At 43.8% G+C, this 25,656-nt stretch overlaps 1 protein-coding gene across 1 annotated transcript in view; it reads left to right on the top strand.

Annotated features, from left to right (window-relative positions):
- DKK2 (dickkopf WNT signaling pathway inhibitor 2) overlaps nucleotides 1-6,147 on the top strand; it is a 76,278-nt gene extending 70,131 nt beyond the window's left edge. Inside the window, exons 2-4 of the mRNA XM_066632702.1 lie at nucleotides 999-1,149; nucleotides 2,800-2,949; nucleotides 5,897-6,147. Coding sequence (XP_066488799.1) covers nucleotides 999-1,149; nucleotides 2,800-2,949; nucleotides 5,897-6,147 — 552 coding nt within the window. The remainder of the gene's footprint in view (nucleotides 1-998; nucleotides 1,150-2,799; nucleotides 2,950-5,896) is intronic.
- The last annotated feature ends 19,509 nt before the right edge of the window (nucleotides 6,148-25,656 follow it).

Below are 25,656 nucleotides of genomic sequence, written 5' to 3'. Positions count from 1 at the left end.
ATGATGGTGTATCACCATGCCCATTGCCCAGGACATTGCCCTGCCCAGTGCATGGGAAGAGGTCCATCTTAGGGATGCCACACTGGACTTCCACACCAGGTGAGGCAAATCCTAGTGGCACCATTGCATACAGGTTGAGCCTCAATATTCCCATGGGTTCTCCGGTTGTGGATGGCAAAAAACCCACTATAGCAAATCAATTTAAAAAACAAAGTTTCTTTGCTCCAGTGATTTAAAATCAGCCTTGCTGACGTTTGTGATGTAAGATAAGAGTCATTAAGAAGAAAATCCATTAATCAGTCGTACTCCAAGAGCTTACAAAGGTGCTTCACTCAGCACCTCCTTTCACCAATGCAAAATGATCACCTTTCTTTCACGTGCTAAGCGGGAAGGGAGGGGTCTGCTGGGGAAAGAAGGACTGATGGATTGTCAGCCAGTTGCCCTCTCTCGCTCATTAAGTAGGCTATTGTTAAAGGACTGTTCAGTTTTTAAAACTGATTTTAAAGGAGTGCATTTTGCCCCTTCTCCAGGGATCAGCACATTCCTTCTCATTTGAAGTGGCCATTCATGTTGAGTCAAATCTGTGTATAAAAAAATCCATGTATAAATAGCCTGGACCTGTATATGGCTATAACTGCCCACCTTTACAAGGATAGAAGGTTAATTAAAATTTTCCAGTTCTAGAGATATATAGAGCTTTTGGATTCCAGAATGCTGTGAGGGATTTACAAGAGAAAGATGGCTCTGTTGATATTCTAATTAACTCCTGAAATGGATTGTGGACTAGGGCTGTTGAGAGAGTTGTTCCCTGCCATTGTCTCTTCCTGTTCTATCCCCAGTCTCCTAGAGCTCCAGCTGTTTAAGATCTGAAGTTACCTTTGGCTGCATCTTCATTCGTTTCCAACGTTTGTTTCATTCAGTTTTGTGCAGGATCGTTGGCTATTTGGGCAAGATAGTTGGATACTAATTCGTTATTCTTTTCCACTTTTTCTCCCCAGGCATACCCTTGCACCAATGATAAAGAATGTGAAGTTGGGAAGTACTGCCACAGTCCCCATCAAGCAACATCTGCTTGTATGATTTGCAGGAGGAAAAAGAGGCGCTGCCACAGAGACGGGATGTGCTGCCCTGGAAACCGCTGCAGCAATGGTATTCGCCTTGCCTTGATGGCTGAATTATAAATGGCAAAATCAATTCAGTAAACATTTCAGTTTATCTTCAAACTACTTATTCTGGAGTTGTCCAATTAATAAACAGAACTCTAGAATAAAATTTTTGAAGACATCAACTAAATTAAATATATGAGAGATGAAGAGATTAATAGTATGAGCTTCATTCACTGACTGAGCAACTCATTCTGCAGGGTGAGTTCTCAGACACCCCCTCCCATGGATACTGAAATATGCAGATACTGGGGTCTGCATTAGAAACTTTTTAAAACAGTTTTTAAAAGTGTTCCTTACCTTAGCGCTGCAAACCGTGCTGGCTGCAAGACAGTCTCTGGAGCTTCCGGAAGCCACTCCTGGGTCATGTTGAAGCTCACAATCCCCCCACCCAGCCTGGCAGCCTAAGAATGAGTTGCAGAAGTGTTTCCCAAAGGCAGCCAGGGCAAAGTGAGAGGTCATAGACCTTGGCACGACCTGGATGTGGCTTCTGGAAGTGCTAGAGGCAGCCCTGTAGCCAATGTGGTTTACAGCGCTAAGGTAAAGAATGCTTAAAAAAATTTTTTTTTAAAGAAGTTTTAAAAGGAAACCCTTTCTTAAAGTGTCTGGCATGATCCAGAAGTAGTTTCTGGGAGTTCCAGAGACTGTCCCTCACCATCTGCAGGTGTCAAATCCGTGGATGCCAAGACTGTGGATGGCAAGGGACCACAGTGCTTCCAAATGACTTACAGCACACTTCTGTGCATGTCTGCTAAGAAGACGTGTAGAGGTATTTGTTTCTGGTAAGTAAGATAGAATTACAGACTTTGGGACAAAAGGAAGTAATTCTCCTTATCCCAAGTAATGCAGCAGCAGGCTGAATGGGGCTACTTGGATCTGTGCCATTTAAAGAGGTGGTGCAGATCCAAGCAGCCCAGTGTTAGGCCAGGCTGCCCAGGAAAGGGCACCATCCCCCTTCCAGGCCTGGCCCTCCCTGCTCTCCATCCTACCTGCCACTAGCCTTCTCCCTGCCCCAGAACGTCCTCCCCCCATCCTCCCCTTGTGCTGGCCAAGGCAGGCTGGCGCAAACCTACCCTTATGGCATTTTTGCGACACCTCCAGGCCAGCACAGAGGTCCTGTGTCAATCTAAACAGCCCTTTGGATTAGGCTCTAAGTCTTATTGGACTTACTTCTGAGTAAATTAAATAACTGTGAGCTATGAGGTGGGAAGAACCCAGTTCAAATGTCATTTCAGCCATAAGCGTACTGGGGTTGCAAGCTCCTATACACTTTCTTGGAAGTAACTTCCACTGAACACATCGGGACTTACTTCTGAGCAGACATGCATAGGATTGCACTGTTGGTGGCCTTAAACAAGCCTATCAACCTTAACACTCCGTTTGCAATATGGAGATAATAATACAGACCTATCGTACAGGAGTGGCATAAGGATTACTGAGATCCTTAATCAAATTAATCAAATATGGAAAAGTATTAATCAAATATGGAGCAGACCTACAAACTATTCATATTTGTTTAGCAAATAAATAGATTTTCTTGATCTTGCTCTACTAAACAACATTTCCTCTCCTATACTGTTCTCATAGGATCTTCCCATCTTTTCCCATTTTGATTCATTTTACTAATTTACCCTAGGTATTTGCATACCAGTAACTGAAAGCATTCTCACACCCCATATTCCGGCCCTGGAAGTACCTCGCAACAAGAAAAATAATCACTATCCCAGCAAGGACCTGGGCTGGCAGAATCTAGGGAAAGGACAGACTAAGCTGACACAGATAAAAGGTAGGACTGGATTCTCAATGTATTATACAATATACACTCTGTGTGTGTGTGTGTGTGTGTGGACTGCAGTCACAAGACTATCATTGGGGCTTCTTTGGCTCCATCTCTTCACACTGTTTCTTCCTCCTCTAACCTCCTCTACCCTTTTCCTCTTCCTCTTTCCATTTGATTCCTCCTCCTTTGATTAAAACAGTCTTTTACAACACAATTCTTATAATCTCTGATAGTGCCAAAAAAACAAGAATCAGTCCTGCTTTACGAATAAAGTGCTGCGTACTTTCAGACCATCTTAACCATAGGAACTGTCTCAGTTGCAAGTAGATGGCATACTCCAGTAATCCCCACTCATTGACAGAGCCTGAGAGATGCATTGTGGTTGTGAATGATATGTGTGTGTGTGTGGGGGGGGGTGTCTTGGGAGGTGAGCAGACTGACTACTCAGTGCTTACAATTGCTTTTCAAGAGTTACTGCAGCACAGAGACTGGTGCATTGAAGTCAGACCTAAATCTTTTGATATACAAGTTGTTCAAGTGGATTCTTAAGGCTGAAAACTACTCTTTAACAAAAAGTAGACATAATGGAGTCCTGATCCTGTTTGGGATTCCAGTGTCCAGGGAGCTGGTTTAACTCTTCCCCCTGCACTATTTTTCTACTGAAAGTAGCAGTTTACTCCACAGCTGTTTTCCTCCAAAGCTATCCGCCAAAAGGACAAAGACAGCAGCATGGGAGAGTTATTTTCAGTGGAAAAACAGTGCAGGATGAAATTAACCCCCCATATGTCATGGTCCAGACTGGATTGTGCCCCCCACTATGGTGCATTTTTATTAAAGACAAGAAGTTTCCACTGTCCAGAATGCCTCTAATGGCCCAGTCATAAGAACATAAGAACAGCCCCACTGGATCAGGCCATAGGCCCATCTAGTCCAGCTTCCTGTATCTCACAGCGGCCCACCAAATGCCCCAGGGAGCACACCTGATAACAACAGACCTGCATCCTGGTGCCCTCCCTTGCATCTGACATAGCCCACTTCTAAAACCAGGAGGTTGCGCATACACATAATGGCTTGTACCCTGTAATGGATTTTTCCTCCAGAAACTTGTCCAATCCCCTTTTAAAGGCGTCCAGGCCAGTCGCCATCGCCACATCCTGTGGCAAGGAGTTCCACAGACCAACCACACGCTGAGTAAAGAGTCCTACCCTTTACCATTTTACACTCTGCAGCCACTGATGCATTCTATGCAACACAGTATGCATAGTATAGGATGTGATGCATAGTATGCAACACAGTGCATACTATGATGGGGGGGGCTTGCAGCCTAAAAGAAATAAAAAAAAATTTTTTTTACTTACCTCTTAATTGGCCACCTGTCATTGAGTCTCCTCATACGTATGAAAGCTATTTTGCTGGGAAAATGGGGATAGGATCTGCCATATGTTACTGCCACTGAGATCCGCTTCCTTCCATCCTTGAAATGTCCCCTGCACACCCTGCTCCCCACCCCAATCCTTCCCTGAACAGCCCATGACCAGCCCCCACTGGTACCCTACCCGTTCTGACACAGACTGAGTTAAGTCTCTGTTGGCATGCAGATACCTTGGCCTTTCGCGCCAAGAGCTCCGACATGCACGATGGTGGTGCAACATCTACAGCGCTGTAAGGAGAGCTGTAAGGGTTTCTATAGAGCAGGGGTCTCTCAGCTTCTAGACCAGAGGGCCACATCAAATATCTGGCATGGTGTCGAGGGCTGGAAAAATAAATAAATTTTAAATATGAAATTTAAATAAATACATTAGAGAGCCTCAGAAAGCCCAAGGCCTTCAGACGGCCCAAAAGTCACTTCTGGTTTTTCAGGAAAACCAGGAAGTGATGTTTAGAAGGCATTCTTAGGAGAGGGGCATGGCCTCCCCCACCCTCAGAACACCCTCCAGAAGCAACTAGAGCACAGCTCTGGTCACATTTGGTTGAGCAGAGGCTTGCAGGGGTCCAGAGGCTTACCGCAGGCTGGATAGAGGCTTGTTGCGGGCTGCATCTGGCCCCCAGGCCAGGGTTTGGAGACACCTGAATGGGAGGTCTCTAAGCACATCTCCCTCTTGCCTTGATATCAATTATAATGCAATCTAGTCCACAAGTAACTTCCCCAAAGCAGAAGGGAAAGGTTGGGTGGATATTCAGGAGGTGTACAGAGGCGTTCCATTCTCTCTAAAACCCAGTCATGCTGCCTGCATGCAGTGCTCTGGATCTAGTCCAATATCTACTATACTTTGAAGCTTAATTCTGAAGCTCTGCATTCCATAGCAACCTCAGCTGAACCCATGGGAATTCTTTGGCCAGGTGCTGAATCAATCGTTGGATTGTGCCCAGTGCTTACTGTATAAGTGCAACTGCAAGTAATAGAACTGTAAAATTGCACATATATATTTATGCATTGATCTAAAATATTTTGAACCTAGGTTTCTTCAAAGAAAACCTAGAATGGTTTACTGTTATTGAAATAATACAGCTTGTAATCTAGCACTGTGAAGCAATTTGTTTTATGTGACCTTGAAGTGTATGATTCCTTTATTCTTGCAAACATTTACAGCCTAATCATTTTGCTTGAAATATGGAGTAGAAAGAGAGCCCCCCCTTTCCTAAATGACATCACTGAATACAGTAAGGTTTTTAATAGCACAGGGGACACATTCCTGCAAAGCTGAGCTCTATGCTGTAGGAGCCATTATTAAAGATAAGGCAGGATACAGGATGTGGATTGGCTTATATCAGCTGGAACATACTGCTCCCATTGGCTGCAGTGGCTGTCAGTCACACCCAAGATGAAGAGCACTGTAAAAAAAATGGCTCTAAGGAAGCAGCTTTTTGGGAGGTAGACCCATTTAGAACTTTAATGAGTAATTACATCTGTTTCTCTTACCTGTGTGTTAACTATAGTGATTGTTGTCTTTAGGTCATGAAGGAGATGCCTGCTTAAGGTCCTCTGACTGCACTGAGGGCTTTTGTTGTGCTCGCCATTTCTGGACCAAAATTTGTAAGCCTGTGTTGCACCAGGGGGAAGTGTGCACCAAACAGCGCAAGAAAGGGTCCCATGGCCTAGAGATTTTCCAGAGATGTGACTGCGCTAAAGGACTGTCATGTAAGATCTGGAAAGATGCGACCTATTCTTCTAAAGCAAGACTTCACGTATGCCAGAAGATCTAACCATGGATTTGGAGGCTGTAATTAACAGGACATGACCCTGCATACCAAACACACTGCAGCACAGAGGAACATGAGGATTGTAAATAAGAACAGAATGGGCTAAGCAGCAGTTATGGAAGGAGTATGCATCATCCCAAACTGAATTATATTTCAGTGAACGTGGTGGCAGCCGGACTCCCTTCATGATACAGTGTCATTCTGCCAGTGGTGCCAAACTTTGGACATTTGACACTTGACCAATTAACAATCCAAGGCTGTCACTAGAATTGAAAAGTTCTCCTGCTAAGCAAAATGCAAGATGTTGTAGACTGTTGTGCAGATGGAAAATCTCACTGCATAGTGGGGTTTTTTCCTCCAAGACAGAAGGTGCCTTTAATTTAAGCAGGGCTTTTGGTTCTAGTTTTGCATATTGATAAGCATTTGGACTACAGTGCCTTAATCACTTTGTCTTTATTTACCATACATAACAGCTTCTATTTGTCTCAGTTTACTGCTAGCACAACTTGGGCTATCAAATTAAGCTAATTGTCCATAGATGCATGTAGAAAGGAATGGAATTGTAAGCTGAGCTCATAGTCATGAATTCTGGGCTATTGAGGGCTGCATTGTAAACTCTTTTGCCTCAAGAAGAGGCAACCTGTGTACTTCTAAATAATACTGTCAGTAAGCCAGGAGTACAGATTTCTGTGCTTTGGAGACACTAAAAAGGAAGCACCATGTACAAGTAGCAAGAACATAAATACAAGAAAAGCTATGAAGGTGAATGTGGAGATGCAATTTGTTCTTAGTAAAATGTCATCACATGACAAAATATAGCAACTCAAACTGACAAATGCATGTTCTTCTCTCAAATGCATGTTAGGAATATGGATAACAAAATCTGCTACTGGACTTCCTGTCATTGTAGTGGGTCAAAATGTTTGCTATCACTGCAGCAGTATTAATGGACTGACAAATGAATGGTGACTACTGCTGTCTGATTTTGCCTAGCACCCCTGCATTTTCTCTTACTAATATTCACTTATTTTTCCAAATGTATTATTTGTATACGCATAAGAGGCTAGAAGAAAAAAATGGAAGCATAGGGTTGCTCTCTAGACAGTATGGCTGAATGAAGGAGAAAACAGTGTACAACCTTGGTTTTTTTTTTAAATGTTTGTGCAGCTCTATTGGTAGATTCAGATTACTGATTTTTCCCCTCACCCTGATGTTTCACTTACAATAGCAGAGTGAACAAATTCATGTGGAAGTAAAGCATCTGAAGAAGTCTAACATTTGTGGGTTCTGTGGCCACCACACTTCCTTAAACACCATATCTTCAAGGCCTTCTGAATCCACATTATGCTAGTGTGTCATGGTTTATTTGTAACTATTACATATAATCCCTCACTAAATACATGTTTTGAATGCTCTCTCTCTCTCTCTCTCTCTCTCTCTCTCTCTCTCTCTCTCTCTCTCTCTCTCTCTCTCAAAACAATTCCCCCTCTTTAATTTGGAATTAAAGAGAACTTTCCTCTGGTTCAACTGACATGGCTTCCTCCCACAGAATTCAGGAAACTAATTTAATAAGGAAACTGAGAATTCTTTGAGTCCCTAGTCCTCCCACTTCCTACTTTAGTGCTCAAGGAACTCAAGGAGAGCCATGAAAATGAAATTGTTTTAATTCATAATGCCTACACACCCTTGGTTCAGCCCCTTAACTTAAAGTAGAATTATATATACGCTGACTCATATACACATAATTCATGAACTTCAACTCTGTTATCCAGGAGCAAACTAGATGTTTACTTGCAAATTTGTCTTTGTAAATAAATGTGTCCTTTATTTAAAAAAGAAAAGAAAATCAGCCTTGAGAAATGGAAGTCTTGAGCAGAGGAGCAGTGGGGATAGGAGGTTCTCATCCTACCAGCTACTTTTTTTTTTGGCATAAAAGCCTACCCCCAAGTTCTTGTTCACTCCCCTCCCACAGGGTTCCAGATGTTTTTACCCTTGTAAATATACAGTTGGAACCCTGTGCAGAAAAGCAGCTTGGAAAGGAGGGCAGATTGGGACCAAGAAGGAGGTGGGTTTGCTGGCAGTAGCATCCACCGCATCCTAATCCCCTTCCTGGCCTTGATCCCCCAACCAGGTCCACATGGACTTGTGCCAGCAATCTTGCTGGAGCAGGTTTGAGCAAACTCAGTGGCCCTGCACAGGCTTACCCCAGGGCAAGGAGACAAGTAAGGCGTCCTTACCCTGAGGAGGCCTCTGGAGGCCAAAACTTCCCTTTGGGATACAGTGGATGCCACTTGACATCCACAGGATACAGTGGATGCCACATTGGCCCCTCTGCATCACCTTGTGGGGGGGGTTACTTAGGATTGGCCTATATGTGTCATTAGCTGAGAAAAAAACAGGTTGCCTTAAATCTGAGACATCATTGATAAGCTTTTTTTCCCTGTATGAAACAAGGTTATACAGAAGATGTTTTAAACTATAAAGAGCAAAGGCTTAATTTTGAATCATGCCTGGACTTTTTTGAGATTGACATGGAGCTGTAGTGAGTTTACCTAAGTGCACTGAATGCAGGAATGTGTGAGATAAAGTGTGTTGTTTCAGTGAGACATTGTGTATCCACAATCCTTTTGCCTCTGGAAGACCACAGGAAGGAGTTTGTGTCCCTTTGCACAACCTGCAGTTACAAAGTAAGTCCCCATTCATCTAAATGTTATCTGATGGCTTCTGCATGCCCTTCCCTTATTTTCCTGCAAGATCTAGTATTTTGAATAATTTATTTACAGGAAGTGTTTAATAAGATGTATTTTCTTATAGAAGATATTTCGTACAGAAAGCTTTGTAGCAAACTATACTTGCAACTTGTTGACTTTGTAATTTAGAAAGAATGTATAATAAGATTAAATATATTAAAATGTCCCCTTTTCCACATTTGTCTTTGCATTTTTGCTAAATGGGGAGCAGAGAAGAATGAACTTTATCAGAAGATTAAGGCCCAATCCTAAACAGTTGCAGTGCTAACATTCAGCTCCAGCGCCAACTCTGGGTTCCATAAATGGCATGTCTCTGGCACCTGGAGAAGATGGGCCACCGGCACTGGGGCAGCACCAACTGGCACTTAACCTCAGCTCCACTTTTAAGTCCAGCTGGCACTCTAGCAGCGCCGGCTGAAGGTAAATATTAGCGGGGAGGTGGGGAGTAAGGAGTGGAGGAGCACAGGGTGGAGTGAGGAACCAGCCTGGGGCAAAAGAGCCAGCACAGACTTGAGAAGACGCCTTGCAGGACTTGGCGCTTTCCCTGGGGGAAGGGGACAAAAGTCCCCTTCCCCAAGTAGACCTCTGGTAGCCTCAGTAGTGGCACAGGATGCAGTGGTAGCTGTTTTGGTGCCGCTGCACCTTGTGGAGTCACCAGCTTTACGATTGGACTGTAATGACATCCAAAGTTAACTGGAAACACCAAGTGTTCCTTTGTGGACATCCCAAATACACTGAAGTACATTGTTGCTGGTTGAGGTCCTGGAACCAAAGCTGCAACCTTCAACATAGGAAGCTTTATCACTGAATTCATGTTAATCAAATTGCATAATATTATTATTCTGCATATTATGCTTATTTTTCTCCATTTTTAACTTGGTATATTGCCAAGATTCAGGGTGGACATATTATTTCTTGCTCATACTACATGCTGCAAAACAGCTTTAAAATGAATGTATTTTAACTTGAACTTATAACCTTATTGGAGAGAAAGCAGAAGCCTTGGGTCCTTCCATCATTGCAACACACTGTTAACTCTTTCGTGGTTAATAAATTTTCTGTTTGAAACGAAATGCTTCATGAATAATCTCCACCCACACTTTACAAACTTCTGATATGAAAAGTTTCTGTGTAGAAAATTACAGAAATCAATCATGTAGAGCATCACATATGGAAATTACATGTAACTGCTGCATGTACACATATTGCATGTAAAACTTAACTGTGAAGCATTTGTACAATTTCTTTGGTGATTTTTATAATGTGTGAAGTGGCACTAAACCATTAATTGAAAAACAAGTTTTCAATCCCTTAAAGCAACCAATCGTGCACTTTCTATACATCTAAACTTTTTATCATTGTCTTATGCATCTTTACATTGCAGTAAGTATTTTTGTGGTCAATGGGGCTACTAAACAATGTATGCAGGATTGCAGAATTATCCCATGGTGTATTGAAGACATTATGACTAACAGCCCAACCTTATGGGCAGCTCCACCAGGTGCAGAAGCACCAAAATGGCTACCACTGCATCCAGCGGCACCGTTGAGCCACAAGAGGTCTCTTTGGAGGAAAGGGACTTTCATTCCCTTCCCCAGAGAAAGCCCCAGGCTCTGCAATGGAGCTTCTCCACACTGGCTGTTTTGCCAGCACAAATTTGAGAACCTGTGTCAGGCTTTGCAGCCTGACATGGAGGAAGGGATACAGCTCCACCAGTCCCAAACCCCTCCCAGTTTGGTTCTTCCTCCACCCCACTCTTCCCTGCCCCATTCCACCCACTCCCTGCCTCCCCCCATCCTGAGCATACTGCCAGCCAGTGCTGCAGGATGTTGGCTGGCCCTCCATGCAGCAGTGAGGCTCAGTGCCGCTTATGGCACATTTGCAACACCCATGGAAACATAGGCTTGGGCTCGAACAGTGCAATCCTATGAATGTTTACTCAGAAGTTAGTCCAAGTCTGTTCAGCGGATCCTACTCCCAGGTCAGTGTGCATGGGATTCAGTAGTACTACTGAAACAAAATGGGATTTACTTTGAGTAACATGGTTAGGGGTTAAGCTCACCCCTATCTATGTTACTCAAAGTAAATCCCATTTGTTTCAGTAGTACTACTGGATCCCATATCACCAATTCTACTGCTTTTTTCAATTTTCAGTAGTAAGCCGTGACTTTTCCATTTTGTGTCCTGTAGAATGAAACTGACATGCAGTTTCAAAAAGAGCCCTGATACACATCTTCAAAATCACAGATGTTAAAATCCTAGATAGAAAATAATTTCTGAAACAGTCATGAGCTGTAGGGGATAAGAGTTCTACAAAGTAAAATACAAAGCAATTCCTAGAAGTGTAGCAAAATGGGAAGGAAGTCATTTATCCCTATGAGGGAAAAATCAAATTGCTGCACTTGGGAACATTCCCTGTGAAGGCAAATCCTACACTCCTCCATCGACACTTGTCTGACAAGTTCTTACTGACAGAGCTCTTCAGGGACAAGTCCCTCCATACACGTGACAGACATTCTGCTAGCTGAAAATGTAGATGGCCTGTAAATACCTCAGTGTCCAATCATAACTGTCTCCTCCCCTCCCCTGCACACTAATGCAGCCATGCCAATGGAGAGTGACCAATGGGGGGGGCAATTGGGAGGTCTCCTCAAAGTAATGGAAATTTTTGATTCCCTTACCCTGAGCAAGTCTGCACTGCCTGAATGGGTCTCCTCAGATCTGTGCCAGCCATTTTGCTAGTGCAGAACTGAGAAGAATAAGGGAGAGGAAAGAGAAGAGGGAATGGAGATACGATCCTAGTGCACACTGGTGCCATCAGGATCCACCCTTCCCTCTCCCATCACACCCTCCCCTTCTAGACACTCCCCAAACCAGGGAGGCATAAGATGTTTTCATCCATCCTTGGCCAAGTGAAGTAGCTTTTGGAAATCCAAGAATCCAAGAATGTTGTCCTCCACTGAAAGAGAGAAAAACAGACTTTCCATGATAAGTTCTTTCCAAGGATGCAGTCTGTCCACTGTGAAGAAAGAACTTATCACTAGAGGTGTATGAAAACAGTGTTATTTATTTTACTCAGAAGTAAGACTTGAGTGGTAATCCTATCTTACTCATGGAAACAAGCACCTCTACTTATTGTTTGTAAGCCTGTAGTAGAGATGAGTGGAAGTCTTTTAAAAAAATTTTGTGTTAGTTCAACATTGTAATGAAAATAATAAATAAGTTCTTAACAAAAAAAGAAAAAAGAAAAAAACAAACACATCACAGTAAATCCAATGTTTCTTTCTGGCGGTTTTCAGGGAAATTTCCTAAGGTGAATTTTGCCTTTTTTGCAGCTTTGGTGCAAACTGAGGACAGAACAAAAATACTTATAAGGTCAGTTCTCTAACTGTGTTTTTTATGAAGTGAAGCATTGTTAAAATGAGCCAATGCAACAAAACAGGCCACTTCATCTGCCTGTACCAAACCCTTGTCTCAGCTCCCAAGAATTGAAAATAGGCCCCTGCCAAGGCATGACACTTTACTTTTAAATTTCTTTTTCAGTTGCCTGTTTTGTTGAAATCTTTTCTCTCTGAGTTTTACTAATAAAAATAAATTTTTGTCAAATGTTCTGAATTGGTGTGACTCTGACTGCATTAATATAACCCTGCATGTCTAGGAGCTTGACAAGTTATTTGTCTGCAGAGGAACTTCATACTGGGTGAGATCTGAAAGATCACAAATGTAGAGGATGGACATTACAGGTCTGGCACACATACTACAACTTCCTTAGCAAACACTCTTAGGTGGGGAGGGATCCCTTTCAGGGGGAAAGCACCATTTAAGGGTCAAGTGGTAGCAACCTCCCTTTGTAGATCGGTTCAGAGGAAGAAGCCCAGACAGCCTGTAGTAAGCAGGTCAGTGACAGTGCCAAACAAATGTGTGTAACTATGTAAACATGCATGCCAGATAAAAATTAGGCAACTGTTACCAATTCCCATTCTGTATTAGTTCAAATGTACTGGGTTGTTTCTCCAGACACCAGCTTGTTTGTTATTCCAAGGTGCACAAGGATGGACATGTTGTGGATGTTTGGTTGGTTTCCACTGGCCCTGCCCTAGTTTGATTGGCATTGCTGGCGGGAGACACAATGGGAGCGATGCAGGGGCAACAGAGACCTGATTCTGCTAAAAACAAAGTCCCCATTGCTATGGCAATCAGGAAGCTGGATCCAGGTATTGTGGAGGAGAGAAAGACAGAGGGGATTGGAGAGAGCATGTACATTAGGTTGCAGGATTTAAAAGCCCTGCAACTGGCTGATGTGGAAGCCAGTGGGGCTCAAAGGCTGGGGACTCAGGACAGCTGTTCTCCTGAGGGAAGGAGGCTGACTACAGGGCCCTGGGAGGCTGCCCTGGCCAGGCTGAAGGAGCAACTGGTGGACTGAACAACCCCAAGTCTTCAGCTCTGAAGCTGGGCTAAGCTGAAACTTGCTTCCTCCTTTCTCTCTCTCATCTTACTTTTTACTCCCATTTGTGAACCCAAGTATGGACAATGCTAAAGATATTATGCAAGGCTTACTGATTCTGTCAGTGATTCTAAAGAACTATACAGTCCTTGCTACACAACAATGAAGTTGACAGTGAATGCCAGGACCGAGAGGCCACAGTGCCTACTGCCTTCATGAAACAGGTTGAATCAGCAGTTCTCAAACCATTTCGCACCGGGACCCACTTTTTATAATGACAATCTGTTGGGACCCATTGGAAGTGATGTTGTTAACCTGGAAGTGATGTCATGGCTGGAAGTGACATCAAAGTAGGGTTTAAACCTAAGCCACAGTGAGCCAAAGTTTCCATTAAACAGCATAGCTTGGAATTCAAACATTCCAGCATGGAAGTCAAAGCAGAATGCAGACTTGGATCCTTCTCCAACCACACAGACTTTCCCCCTTTTCCAGCATCCCATCTTCCCACTGTTCACAACAAAAAATCATGCCTCTGTCCCACCAAAAACCCATCCTGCCCTACAGCTCTACACCCTGTACTTTCAGCTCTGTATTTTAGCTACTATGGGGACTGAGCAAGGTGCTATGCAACCCACCTGAAATTGGCTTGCAACCCACCTAGTGGGTCCCAACCCCCAGTTTGAGAAAAACCGAGTTGAACAATTCCAATTGAAATAGGATGGGGGCTGGGAAGACCCAGTCATTGATGTGTAAACATCAGTCTTCACAGAGGTCCCAAACTTGCAGGAGTATGCATCCAGGGCCTCAAAGCCAATTGCACAGCAACATATGCAAATATGTTTGCATTCCATATCTGAAATGCTCAATAGTTAAAATGGCTGATTTCATGTTTGAAAGAGAATTTAGTAGAGCTTTGTATATTTTAAATTGCTCAAACATTTGAATTTTGCCCAGTTCTTTCAGACTGCAGTCATGCCTTAAATGTCAGTAGCTTCCCTTCAGCTTAGCAAACAGGTTTTTAAGAACAGAACGGGGAAACCTTCATTCTGTCCTGCTGCTACCAAAAGTATTATCTGGCCATTGCTCACAACACACTGACAGTCATGATATATTTTCCAGATTGTTTTCATTTCACTGCACCCTGGACTTTCCAGTTCAAGCCAAGGTTGTTGAAGTGCCAAAACAGCTCAGGGAATGCTGTCTCTTCATAGCATTTCCAGGTGGATATAAAGGTGAATACTTCCAGCTTGAAGGTGACTCTGAGGAGGATACACATGGGATGACTTAGATTTGCCTCACACTTTTGTACCTCAGGTACAGAGTACTTGACTGATGTTTGTTGCTGGAAACAAATAAAGTATAAAGGTGGGGGGGGGGCGTTACTTGTCCCATACTGTTCTTTCTTGAGGGAACACAGACAGAATCTGTGCTTTCCCCCATGTCATTCTCTCTCCCCCCCCCCCCATGCCTGATTAGTTTTACTGGCTTTCCTAGCACCAGATGTCATGAGTGAAAAGGAAGAGAGCAGAGGACTAGTGGTTGCAACTTGCATGTCCATTCGTTCCCTCCCCATGGAACCCAGCACTGGGAAGGTTACCTGGCCAATGGATGCACTGGCTGCTTAGCTTTCCCAGTGCCAAGCTCTGGGAAAGCTAGCTAGTCAGTTAACACACTTGTCCAGGCTGCTTGTCCCATTCCGCTCCCAATGGTGGACTTACCAAGTGATGAAAGGCAGCAGCAACGAACCTCTTCCTGCAGCACGTGGGGCCATTTTGGTTTTCTAGATGTCCCAACTCTAATGTTGGACCCAATGGGAATGGCCAGTATCAGATGTCTCCCTTCTTCTTTGGGGGTCAACTGAAGTGGGTCCCACCTGTGGAGCTCAACTTGATGAGCACATTGGGAGGTAACTTCAAATTGCCTCTAGTGTAAGAAGAATTAAAGATGGGGCTATAGCACAGTGGCAGAACAGAGGGTTCTAGGTTCAATCCCCTGTACTTCCAGGCAGGGAAGGGAGATGACCCATGTTTGAAATACTGAAAAGGAGCTATGTAGCCACTAGTGACCTAGATAGATCAATGGTCTGACTGGACATAAGATATCATCTTATGGCTAGAAGTGTGTGTGCTTGGTGATAACAAAATAAAAACACACAACACTGCTTTCTACACTTCTCATTTTTGTAAAACAAAACAAAAACCACACCCCCAAATCTGCAAAAATATAAACTTGAAAGTTTGTGGGGGGAAAAAATTTGAAAATTTTTTTTTGGGGGGGGGGACACTGGTGGGGTGCAGGATAATTACTGTGGCTGCATCTGCTGGCACTATACCATCTATATTATCTATCTAGTACAATTTTAAACCAACCGTATTGGCCTCTGCCTTTCCATTGGACCATTTCAGCGACATGGAGAGGGGGGATTTGCTGCATGGGTAACAGCCTATCCTCCATACCTACTTTACCCAGGCTTCGCGCACTGGAGAGGACACTCTGTTCCAGAACCACCATTCAGAGCGTGACACCATAGTCTTCCGAGACTGAAGGATGCCAACAACAACAATTTTAAAGTGATTATAATTTATAATTATAATTTATAAAAATGTACCCCTGGAATAAAAACACCTGCTTTCTACATTTTTCCTCCCTGGGAAAAAACAAAACCTGTAAAAATGAAAAACGTTTAAGAACACCTGACGTATGCCCATAGTGGTCCATGAGAGCAGCTGGAAGTTAACCCAGTGTATATGCGCTTTAAAAATGTAATCACATCTGATTCAGCATCCTCTGAGCACAGGGCTCTGATGCATACATACAGCTTCACTACCAACAAAGGACTATACATCAATTTCAAAGGAAAGGTTTATTCCAGGCATACATTCCTGTGCATATATGGACATTCTTCCTCCATGCAATGGAGGAGGAAGACATCCTTCTTCCTTGCAATGAATGGCAAGGTCTGCTCATGCAGGAACTTCATGTAAGAAAGCAAACATGGAGCTAGGGATTGAATTAACAACATCACGGAGCATCAGTGTTACAAATATCTCTGAAATGCTGATTATTCTTATATCCTGTTTTAGGTGCTAACTAAGACATTGACATTGTCACAGTCCAAATGACATTTCTCTGCTCTGGATGACATTTGAATTTTAAAATGACACAGATACAGGCATTGCAGACAGCCACCCGCTCTGTAATCAATTGGTCAAAGCAACTGTTTCAATTGCTTTATGGCAAAAACAGCCTTACGTGCACAAGCAATTCACGTGCCTTCCCAATGTATGTAGCAAATGGCTATGGAAGAGAAAGAAGGGTGTGTGTCTTGTGACCAATTGTCCCCAATCAGGCCCTGCTCCCATGCTGGGGCAGACGGCCTGTCGCTTGAGCCATAGCTAGCACTTTGCACAGAAGTAAGCTTCCATACAGAGGCCAATGCGGCAAGTGGTGCACTGGCTGGGCCCTCCTACCCACTCATGAATCCATTTGGCCCAAAACTGGGCCACTCTGGAAGCTGTTGCCAGTGACACGATGACCTCAACTTGTCACTGCCAACCTACTTCTGGGCACCGAACTGGCACCCGATGTCTGGCCTGGCCTGGCCTGATCAGTGCTGCTCCCTGTTGTTGCAAAAAGTGGGAGGATGTCCAGTGAGGGCTGTGCAGGGAACCCACAAAACAAATGAGTGGAGTCCCACAAGGATCCTACAGATTTGGACCCCACACTTCCTAAGGCCTAACTCTGACTGAAGTTACCAATCAGTAAAGCCTTTAAAAACCATGAGTACTGGAACCTCTTGTTCTTCCCCATTGTTTGTTCGCCTTCTCCTCTTGCAGCCTGTCTTGCTATCCATTTGGGAGCATTAACCCACTGGTGCTGCATCAGGTCACCCCCATTCCAGCCACCGTCCAAGGATGATTGTGCCAGCTGGCACTAAGGGACAGTAACACCCCAATCATGGGAAAGGCCTGGTTGGAAGGCAGGTTGAGCAGAGGCAACTAGATGTAAACTGATCTTCTATGTGCTTTCTGCAACATGGTAAATTGTCCTGGAGTCATTTTGTAATGTAGTCTTGCATTCAGAAAGGATTGTCTTCCTAGCTCCAATCTTTTTTTCTTTTTAAAACACATTCATTTTTATTTGCAGTGGCTTGGAAACTTGGTTCACGTACAACTAATATTGTGCTTTCTGAGATCCTAGGCTGGACAATTCAAATGTCATCATCATAATGTTTCATGTCATGGAAACACTTCAAGAAAAAGGCTTCCATCCAACACTTCAAATCTAATCCACATTTCTCAGTCCCATTTCAGGTTTCTGGTTTATTGTTTCATGAGACACTTCCAGCAATGGCAGGTCTGCGGCACAACCTCTCCAGCAAGAGCTGTTTCAAAAGTAATTGAAATAAAATGGGCCAAGAGAGCAGTGATCACAAGTTGCTCTTATGGATAACTGACCACAGACAGTTTGGCCTAAACTTCTAATGTCCCAACGTCTCAACACGCTGGCCCCAGTCCAGAGAGAAGAGATCAGTGTACAGAAATAGGCTTCTGTACATGAATCTCTCCTACAACACATTTAAGAGGCTACCGCAGGAAAGGAAAGACACTGACCACATCCATCATAATAATGCTTATCGCTTATACAGAACTTCAGAGTGTTCAAACTGCTGGTCTGGGCTGCATTCTTCTCCCTCTCCCTCTTTGAATTTGGCGTCATTGTGGGTAGCCATGCCCTGTTGTCGTGTTGCAATCATCTAGGCTTCAGACTTGTTTCTTCTGTGTTCCTGCATCAGCCATGGAGAGTTTATATTCCTGATAGTAGCCACTTCTCCATCATCCCTATTTTTTAGAAGGGGAAGTCCTTCCTTCAGCATCCCAGTAAAGGTAGCTTCATTGTTGGGAGATTGCTCCTGACAGATCAGGCACTCCAGCTACCTTATTCACCATGGCTGGAGGGAAGCAGTTCAGGCACAGAACGTTTACAGTGTAGGCAGTCTAGTAACCTGTGAGTTGCCCAGCAGCTGGAGGGCTACATTTTGTGTTTTGGAACTGCTCTGTCTGAAAAATGTGAAGCACTAATGCCTCATCCATTTTCAACCACTGTGCCATTGCACACCAGTGTGCCGCAAGTGGTCCACAGGTGTGCCACAGGAATTTGGGGGACAATCATTTATTAGTAGGGCCAATGGGATTGTGAGCCCCCCATTGGTAGCACAGTGTGCCTTGTCAATTGGCAAATACCTGATGGTGTGCCTTGACAATTTTAGTGCCTTGTCAGTGTGCCATGAGATTGAAAATCACTACACTAGTGGGTGGCTCCACGAAGGAACCCAAGTTCTGTACGTAGACCATATCCACATTCAACACATAGGAATGAAACTCTGCAGGACTACTGCAAGACAAATATAAGACTGACCAGTTCCCATTTTAGCACCAGGACCCGCTTCTTAAAACAACACTCTACCAGGACCCACCTGGCTCTATTGAGACCCAAAAAAATAATTACCAGCTGTTTAACTGTTTATCAGATCCAGAGTTGGCTTTAGAGCAATTTCCCCAAATCGAGTCCTGCCCCTTATGGGGCCCCAAGTGAGGTTGGCAGGTCATTTGCCAGACAGCATTCACTTCCAGGCAGCAAGGCTCCAAGTCCGCAGAGGCTGCAGGGAGTGAGCATGTCCATGCGCAAAGCAAAAGGCGGCTTGCCTGGCTCCGGAGCCAGTCCCTTCAGCCACACTCAGCCAGGCAGGCAGTCGGAGCTCTTGCGGCACGTGGCTTGCGAGCTGCACTCAAGAGTTTGAAAGAACCTCAATGTTGCAGCAGTCCTTCCTTCCTTGTCCATGACCAATACAGCTTGAATTGATTTATTGTCTGCTCCTGTTCATATGGGGGGCCCGCAGCTGCCCCTGCCACTTCCAGCTTCACTCCCACCTCATCAGAGCCTAATCCACACTCCAGGAGGGAGGGAAAGATCCCATACTGCGTGTGGGTGAGCTGAGCAGCACCCTCTGGTAGAGAAATGAAAAGAAAAAACGGGAAGGGGGGGGAAGGAAAGCTGCTGAATTTTGCGGCAGCAGCAGAACTGCAGAAGCGAGAAGGTGGGAGAGGTTGCTGCAACTGGAAGGGGGAAAGAATTAAGCTGCTTTCTTCTGAAAGGGGGAGGAGGAATGAGGATTTCCAATTCCCAGGCTGCTCATGGCCACTATACGTAAATTAGGATGCATGCCTAGATCTAACTTGGCTTACTTTCAGCTCAGTTATGCAATCGCCCAGTGACTGGAAGCCCAATCCTTTGCATGTCTACTCAGAAGGAAGTCCCATTATAGTCAATAATGCATATTCCCAGATAAGTGTGGATAGGACTGCAGTCTCAGTCTTGGGCAGAATGTGCACAATCAAAATGCAAACTGCACCTCTAGGCATGGGCAGATTGTCTTTTAGCCTCACCACTGGTACCAATGACCCCCCTCCCCTTGCAATAGGATGCTTCCACAACAGAGAAAAATATTTATTTGAGAAATCACAGTGCCTTGTGAACAAGCACCCACCTCCTTCTTCCCTGCCTACTAGCGGGAGCTGGGTAAGCTTTCTAAGCCCTCTGCAAGTCACCAGAGGGGCAAACAGGATCCCCTATGCCACAAGTTTTGCCTTCTTCTCTTCTGAAGGAGCCCCAGAGCCACTCTTTCTGGGAGAGCAGCCATGGGCTTCTTGCCATTGCCTGGCAAAGCCACCTTCCCTCTCAAAAAAAGGGGGTTCATGGGGAGAAAAGAAAACTACTGCTTTCAAAATGAGTCTTGCAGTTTCTGTTACTCAGCTTATTAATTCTTTTGATATGTGTTTTGCTTATTTTTTGTTGTCAGATTTTTTTCATTTTCTTTCTGGAATACATAGGTTTGAACTGTATTTCAGAGCCCTGTGGAATAACTTTGGGAATGAGTTGCTGCTTTTGCTCAAACCTGGGTCAAATTATGGAATACAGTATACAGACCATATGTTTATTTGCAGGCTCCTGCATTTCCCATCTTATTGGATAGGACCATTTTCTTAGGACCATTTCAGATACCATTTTTAAGAAGGTGTATGACTGTAAGACACTGTGAGGCAACAAAATCTGTTGTGGTAGTGCTAACAGAGAAATAATCCCTGGTGTATGTTTGCATATTGCTTTTTTTTAAAAAAAAAAAAATAGTACTATTACTTTTTTTGCTTCCCTGGTAAAATGCATTTTTGGCTATAAGGCACTGTGTGGCACCAAAATCTGTGGTGGTGCAGGTGATACAAACAGAGAGATAATCCCTGCTGTACATTTGAACATTGCTAAATAACCGTGCAATCCTATGCATGTCTATTTAGAAACAAGTTGCACTGTGTTCAATGGAGCTTGCTCCCTGGAAAGTGTGGATTGGAGTGTGAGTGCAGCCTAAGGACCCAATCCTATTCAATTTTCTAGTGCTGGTGCTGTTATGCCCATGGGGTATGCAGTGCTTCCTGTGTCGGGGAGGCAGTCACATAGGCCTCCTCAAGGTATGGGATCATTTGATCCCTTACCTTGGGGCTGCATTGTGGCTGCACTGGTGCTTGAAAGTTGGATAGGATTGGGCCCTAAGAGTACTATTACTTTCTTTGCTTCCCTGGTTCATTGCATTTTTGACTGTGAGGCACCAAAATCTGTGGTAGTGCTGGTGGTGATAACAGAGATAAAATCTCTTCAGTACATTTGGACATTGTTAAATAAGAGTACTATTATTCTCTCTCTCTCTCTCTCTCTCTCTCTCTCTCTCTCTCTCTCTCTGATCATTACCTGGTCTTTAAATAGTTTATACATTCCTCAAAAAGTTATTAATGGTTGTAAAAATAATATAGTTATTTATGGTTATTAATAGTTATTTATAACATTTGTGATTGTTAGTTTTTTGTGAATCTGGCAAAAGTGTTTCCAGTTGGGCCCCGCAGCTCCTAAGGTCGGCCCTGATCTGATCGGGACCATTCTTGTGGCCTAGCATTCCCCTTTGAGTGACCTTAGATAAGAGCTGAGGCACAGTTGCCTACTTGCCAGTAAGTTGCCTACTGAGCCACATCTGGCTCAGTTTTGCCTTCCATAAGGCTCAATTTTCCTTGTCAGCTATTAGCTTGTCAGTTTCAGGACCCACCAACAATCAGGTCATGACCCACAGATGGGTTGCAATCCACAGTTTGGGAAACACTGAGAGAAACCAATGGTCTAACACAGTATAAAGCATCTTCTCCTATTCCTGCGAGCTGCAAGGCACCACCTGTGTGACAAGGAATTTTGTCCTGTGGTATTCCCTATCCTTGCCAGTAACACAATATCCTTCTTCACACGTAATAAGAATGCATAGGGAGGGAGACTGTTTTTCTGTCATTGCTCCTGCCTCCTGGCCACATTCATGACTCCTGAAAGAGCCCAGGTATACACAAAGTGTTCAAAGGTGGGCTCAGAATGGGCAGTCAGAAGCTCTGCCTTCCACTGTTGTCAACTGCCAGATGAATTCCTTGCACATACAGTTTGCACATGTATAGAGTCTTTCAGAAGTTACACTGAACTTGTGTAGAAAGCAGGAGTAAGGACAATGGGTGTGATCCAGCTTATCTGTTCATCTTAATGTGTGAAGAGGACTATTGCCTCCTCTCATCTCATAATCAAACTGGGCCTCCTGGTAAATGCTTACACTCAGAGGACAGGAGGGTAAACAAGGAAAACAAACATGACAGATGGACAAACTGGTATTTCTGTATGTAACTGTGTGATTAGAAAAGTGAGTCAATTTACAGGGCAATTCTACAAAGTGTTTATCCTGCTGAGCTCAATGGGACTTACTCTGAGTAGGATTGCATTGAGAGTTATCACTTGTGGAGTTCAATAGTTTTGCAGCTTTAGACAGCCCTCAACAACATTCACAAGCTAGGTTGGCTACAGCTGCAGGTTGCACTGTCCCAGAAGTGCCATTTGTGGTTGTCTGCTTTACACTGGTCCTGCTCACTTTAAAAGATCTGACATCAGTGGAGAACTTTGAGGATCAAGCTGTTGCTGAATTCTTAACAGCCTCCATTCCCACCACATGACACCACCTGCATTTAATATAGCAGGGATTCTAAAATGCTCCTAAAGTGCAGGTATAATTTAAATTACATTTGCTGGGCAAGGAAGGTGGACATGCTGTAAATGGGACTTCCAGTCCACATATTTTAAAAGAAATGATGCATGACAGGCATATGCTAAAGGCTTTTAAGAAGATCATTTGTAAAACCATTGTCTGGAAAATGTAACACTCCACCACAATCCCTGTTGAAGGAGGACTAAGAGATCATGAATTCAGTAACTGTCAAAGTGAAGACAGGTGCAATCATGACCTGCCAGCTGTACAAGGAGGAAGAGGCAGTATGCACAAAAGATTCCTAGGCTACATCGTTATCCATTCAAAAGGAAAACTAATGGTTTACAAAAAAGGTTGGGTTGCTTTTCATTGAGATTACTCTGGATTTAATCCAGTGTTCACCAAAGAATCTAAAACTTATTCTGACAAGTGTTGGTAAAACATTCTGTATGAACGATCTTCAGTGATTCAGGCTATTTTTTTTTTTAAAAGGTAGAATTCTCCTAGTACAAGTTAACTGTGGTCTAAATAGCAGCCCTTTATGGGAGTTAATTGCTAGAAGATGGTTTCTAGATACAGATCTCTCTTTTCTGGAATGTTTGGAATGGGAAAGTCATCAGAGTTTGAGAAAGGTGAAAAATCTGGTCCTCTCCAGCTAAAGGAAGGAGGCAGGTGTGTGAATGTGAATTGGCAATTGGACAGTTTAGGGAACAGATGCAGATGCAGATGCAGAGAGAGAGAGAGAGAGAGAGAGAGAGAGAGAGAGAGAGAGAGATCACTGATGGTACCTTGGGATGCAAGCATACCTCTCTCTGGGGGTTCTAATGTGGAGCAGTGGATCTGGTGCCTTGAGCATGCTGTTTGCCTTAATTTACTTGCCATATTTTTTTTTTAAAGCAAATATTACAACAGTGTTGTAAGTGCAGCTCAGCTCCAATGGAAACTAAAACCTGAATAGTATTGCTCCTGGAACTTCTCAGTATGTAGGGAAATGGACAGTGCACATTTTACATATATGTTTGTAGCTTGACTTGCAAATTGAGAAAGATGGAGTTCCTACCTTCTCAGACTATCAAAGCGGAAAAGCAAGCTCTCAGGAATAGAATATTTATCACTTGGTTAAACAGAATGATTTCATTTATGACCACTACAACATGATCCACAAGGAAATGTGATGAATAAGCTGAGACATTCTGTTTTACAGACCTGTTGACTTTACATTGTGGAGAATGCTGAGCCATTACAATGCTTATTAGAAATGGTGCAACTGTGCATTGCTCGACAGATAAATTCTTTGAGGTTTTTTTCTTATACCATTATGCCATTTCCTAGAAACAATTTCAGTAATTTTTCAGTCCTTACAATATTTGCTCAATGTATGATTGTTATCCTTTACTTGATAAAATTTTTGGCTGCCTCATTATTTGTGACACAAGATTCTACAAAATGTTATTTCTAATGGGTTTTTTTTTCCTCAGTAGTTAATTTGAAATCATCTTTTCACATTTCAGTGGTAAAACTAGATGTGTCATACTGGGGCCAAGATAACAATATACTCAAAGAAATTGGTTTAGGGTCAAAATACTACAGGAATGTGGACAGATTGGTACAAAAAGTCCATGCATCTTGGTAGACCATACAACCAGGAGCAAAGAAAATGGTTGACTGTGCAATCCTATGCCTGTCTATTCCAAATGGAATCCTACGGAGCTCAACAGAATTTAGTGCAATCCTATACACACTTTCCTTAGCCCCACTGAACACAGTGGGCCTTACTTCCAAGTAAACATTCACAGGATTCTGTTATAAAGATGCTGTTTTAAAAACAAGGAAACAGAGATTCACTATAAGGCAGTGGTTCTCAAACTCTCTGGGAGAGTTTGAGGCCAGTAAGTCTTTGCAGGGGCGGGGGGAAGGCAGCGGCACGATCCCCAGGATCGCACTGCTCAGGGGGCTGCAGGGGCTTGGGTGCACTTACCCAAGCCTCCTGCAGCCTCCCTGGGGTGGGGGGAGCCCGGTGCGACATCTGGCAGGGCTCCCCGCAGCAGGGAAAGTGGATGCGGAGCTATCGCGCCCGCCCCCGCTAAAGCAGAAGTGGAGCGCAGTGGAGCCCCCGCTAAAGCAGAAGTCTTATTTATGCATAGATTTCCCTAGAACAGAAACCAAATCTTATGATTGGATCAGCAAATCTTAATGCTTACTATTTTCCTTTCTTCTTTTCCCCAGTCTTTCTCCTATTTCTAAATATATTTCATATTGTCTTGCCAGCCAATTCAGGCTGCAGGTCATTCAGTAAGCACTAGGAAGTCACTGAAACAGACAGTTCCCAACTCATTGCCATGCTACTTCCGATTGCAATTGCCAACTCAGGTTCTCTAGGAGCTGTTGACGAGAGTAGGGCCCAATCCTATCCAACAACGGCACTCCAGATGCAGGGCAAAAGTAACACTGCACCCAGTGCACCATTGAAGGACCAGGCCTGTCAGGATGGGTAAGAAGTGAAATACTTACCTTACCTTCCTGGTCTCTGTGTGGACCTGATGGGACTCCTCAGACCCATGCCAGCTTTTTTACTGGCATAGCAAGTAGACTGGTGGTGGTGCGTCTGGCCTGGGATGAGGGTTTGAGATGCAGCAGATGTCACTGTGGCTGCGAGCCTGCCCCAATGTGCCCCAATCCTAGCTCTTCTGCTGGCAGAACTCCATCAATGGTTGGTCTGCACTGCACGCAGAGCATAGCTTTCTGGCTGCTGCACAGACCTGCAAAAAGGTGCTACACTGGTGACTCCCTCATTGCACTGCCATATCTAGTTGTATGCCAGCACAAAGGGTGTACAGGACTGGGCTGTCAGTGTGGTGCCCTCAGAATGTCAGACCATGAGAAAGGAGACATGGGTCAAGAATCTAACCCACACCACACAGGATTGTTCTAAGGATAAAATTGAGGGGCAGGGGAGATAAATAGTTTTGTTCACCTTTGAGGAAGTGAGCTAGAATGTAACTAATTATAAAGCAAGCCATTACAAATAGCATGATGGTGTTATGAAAAAAGCCTACCCATTTGCTGTTCCTCCCAGATAATTTTGATAATGATTGACTGAATGATTTTGATAATGACTAAACTGTTGATGTGTGTAAGTATCTATGGCTGCAATCCTAACCACACTTTCCTGAGAGTAAGCCCCACTGAACAAAATAGGACTT

This window comes from Tiliqua scincoides, chromosome 6 (assembly GCF_035046505.1).
Source record: "Tiliqua scincoides isolate rTilSci1 chromosome 6, rTilSci1.hap2, whole genome shotgun sequence".
Lineage (NCBI taxonomy): Eukaryota > Metazoa > Chordata > Lepidosauria > Squamata > Scincidae > Tiliqua > Tiliqua scincoides.
The sequence above is the reverse complement of the archived record's forward strand: the minus strand, read 5'-3'. Positions and strand labels throughout refer to the sequence as shown.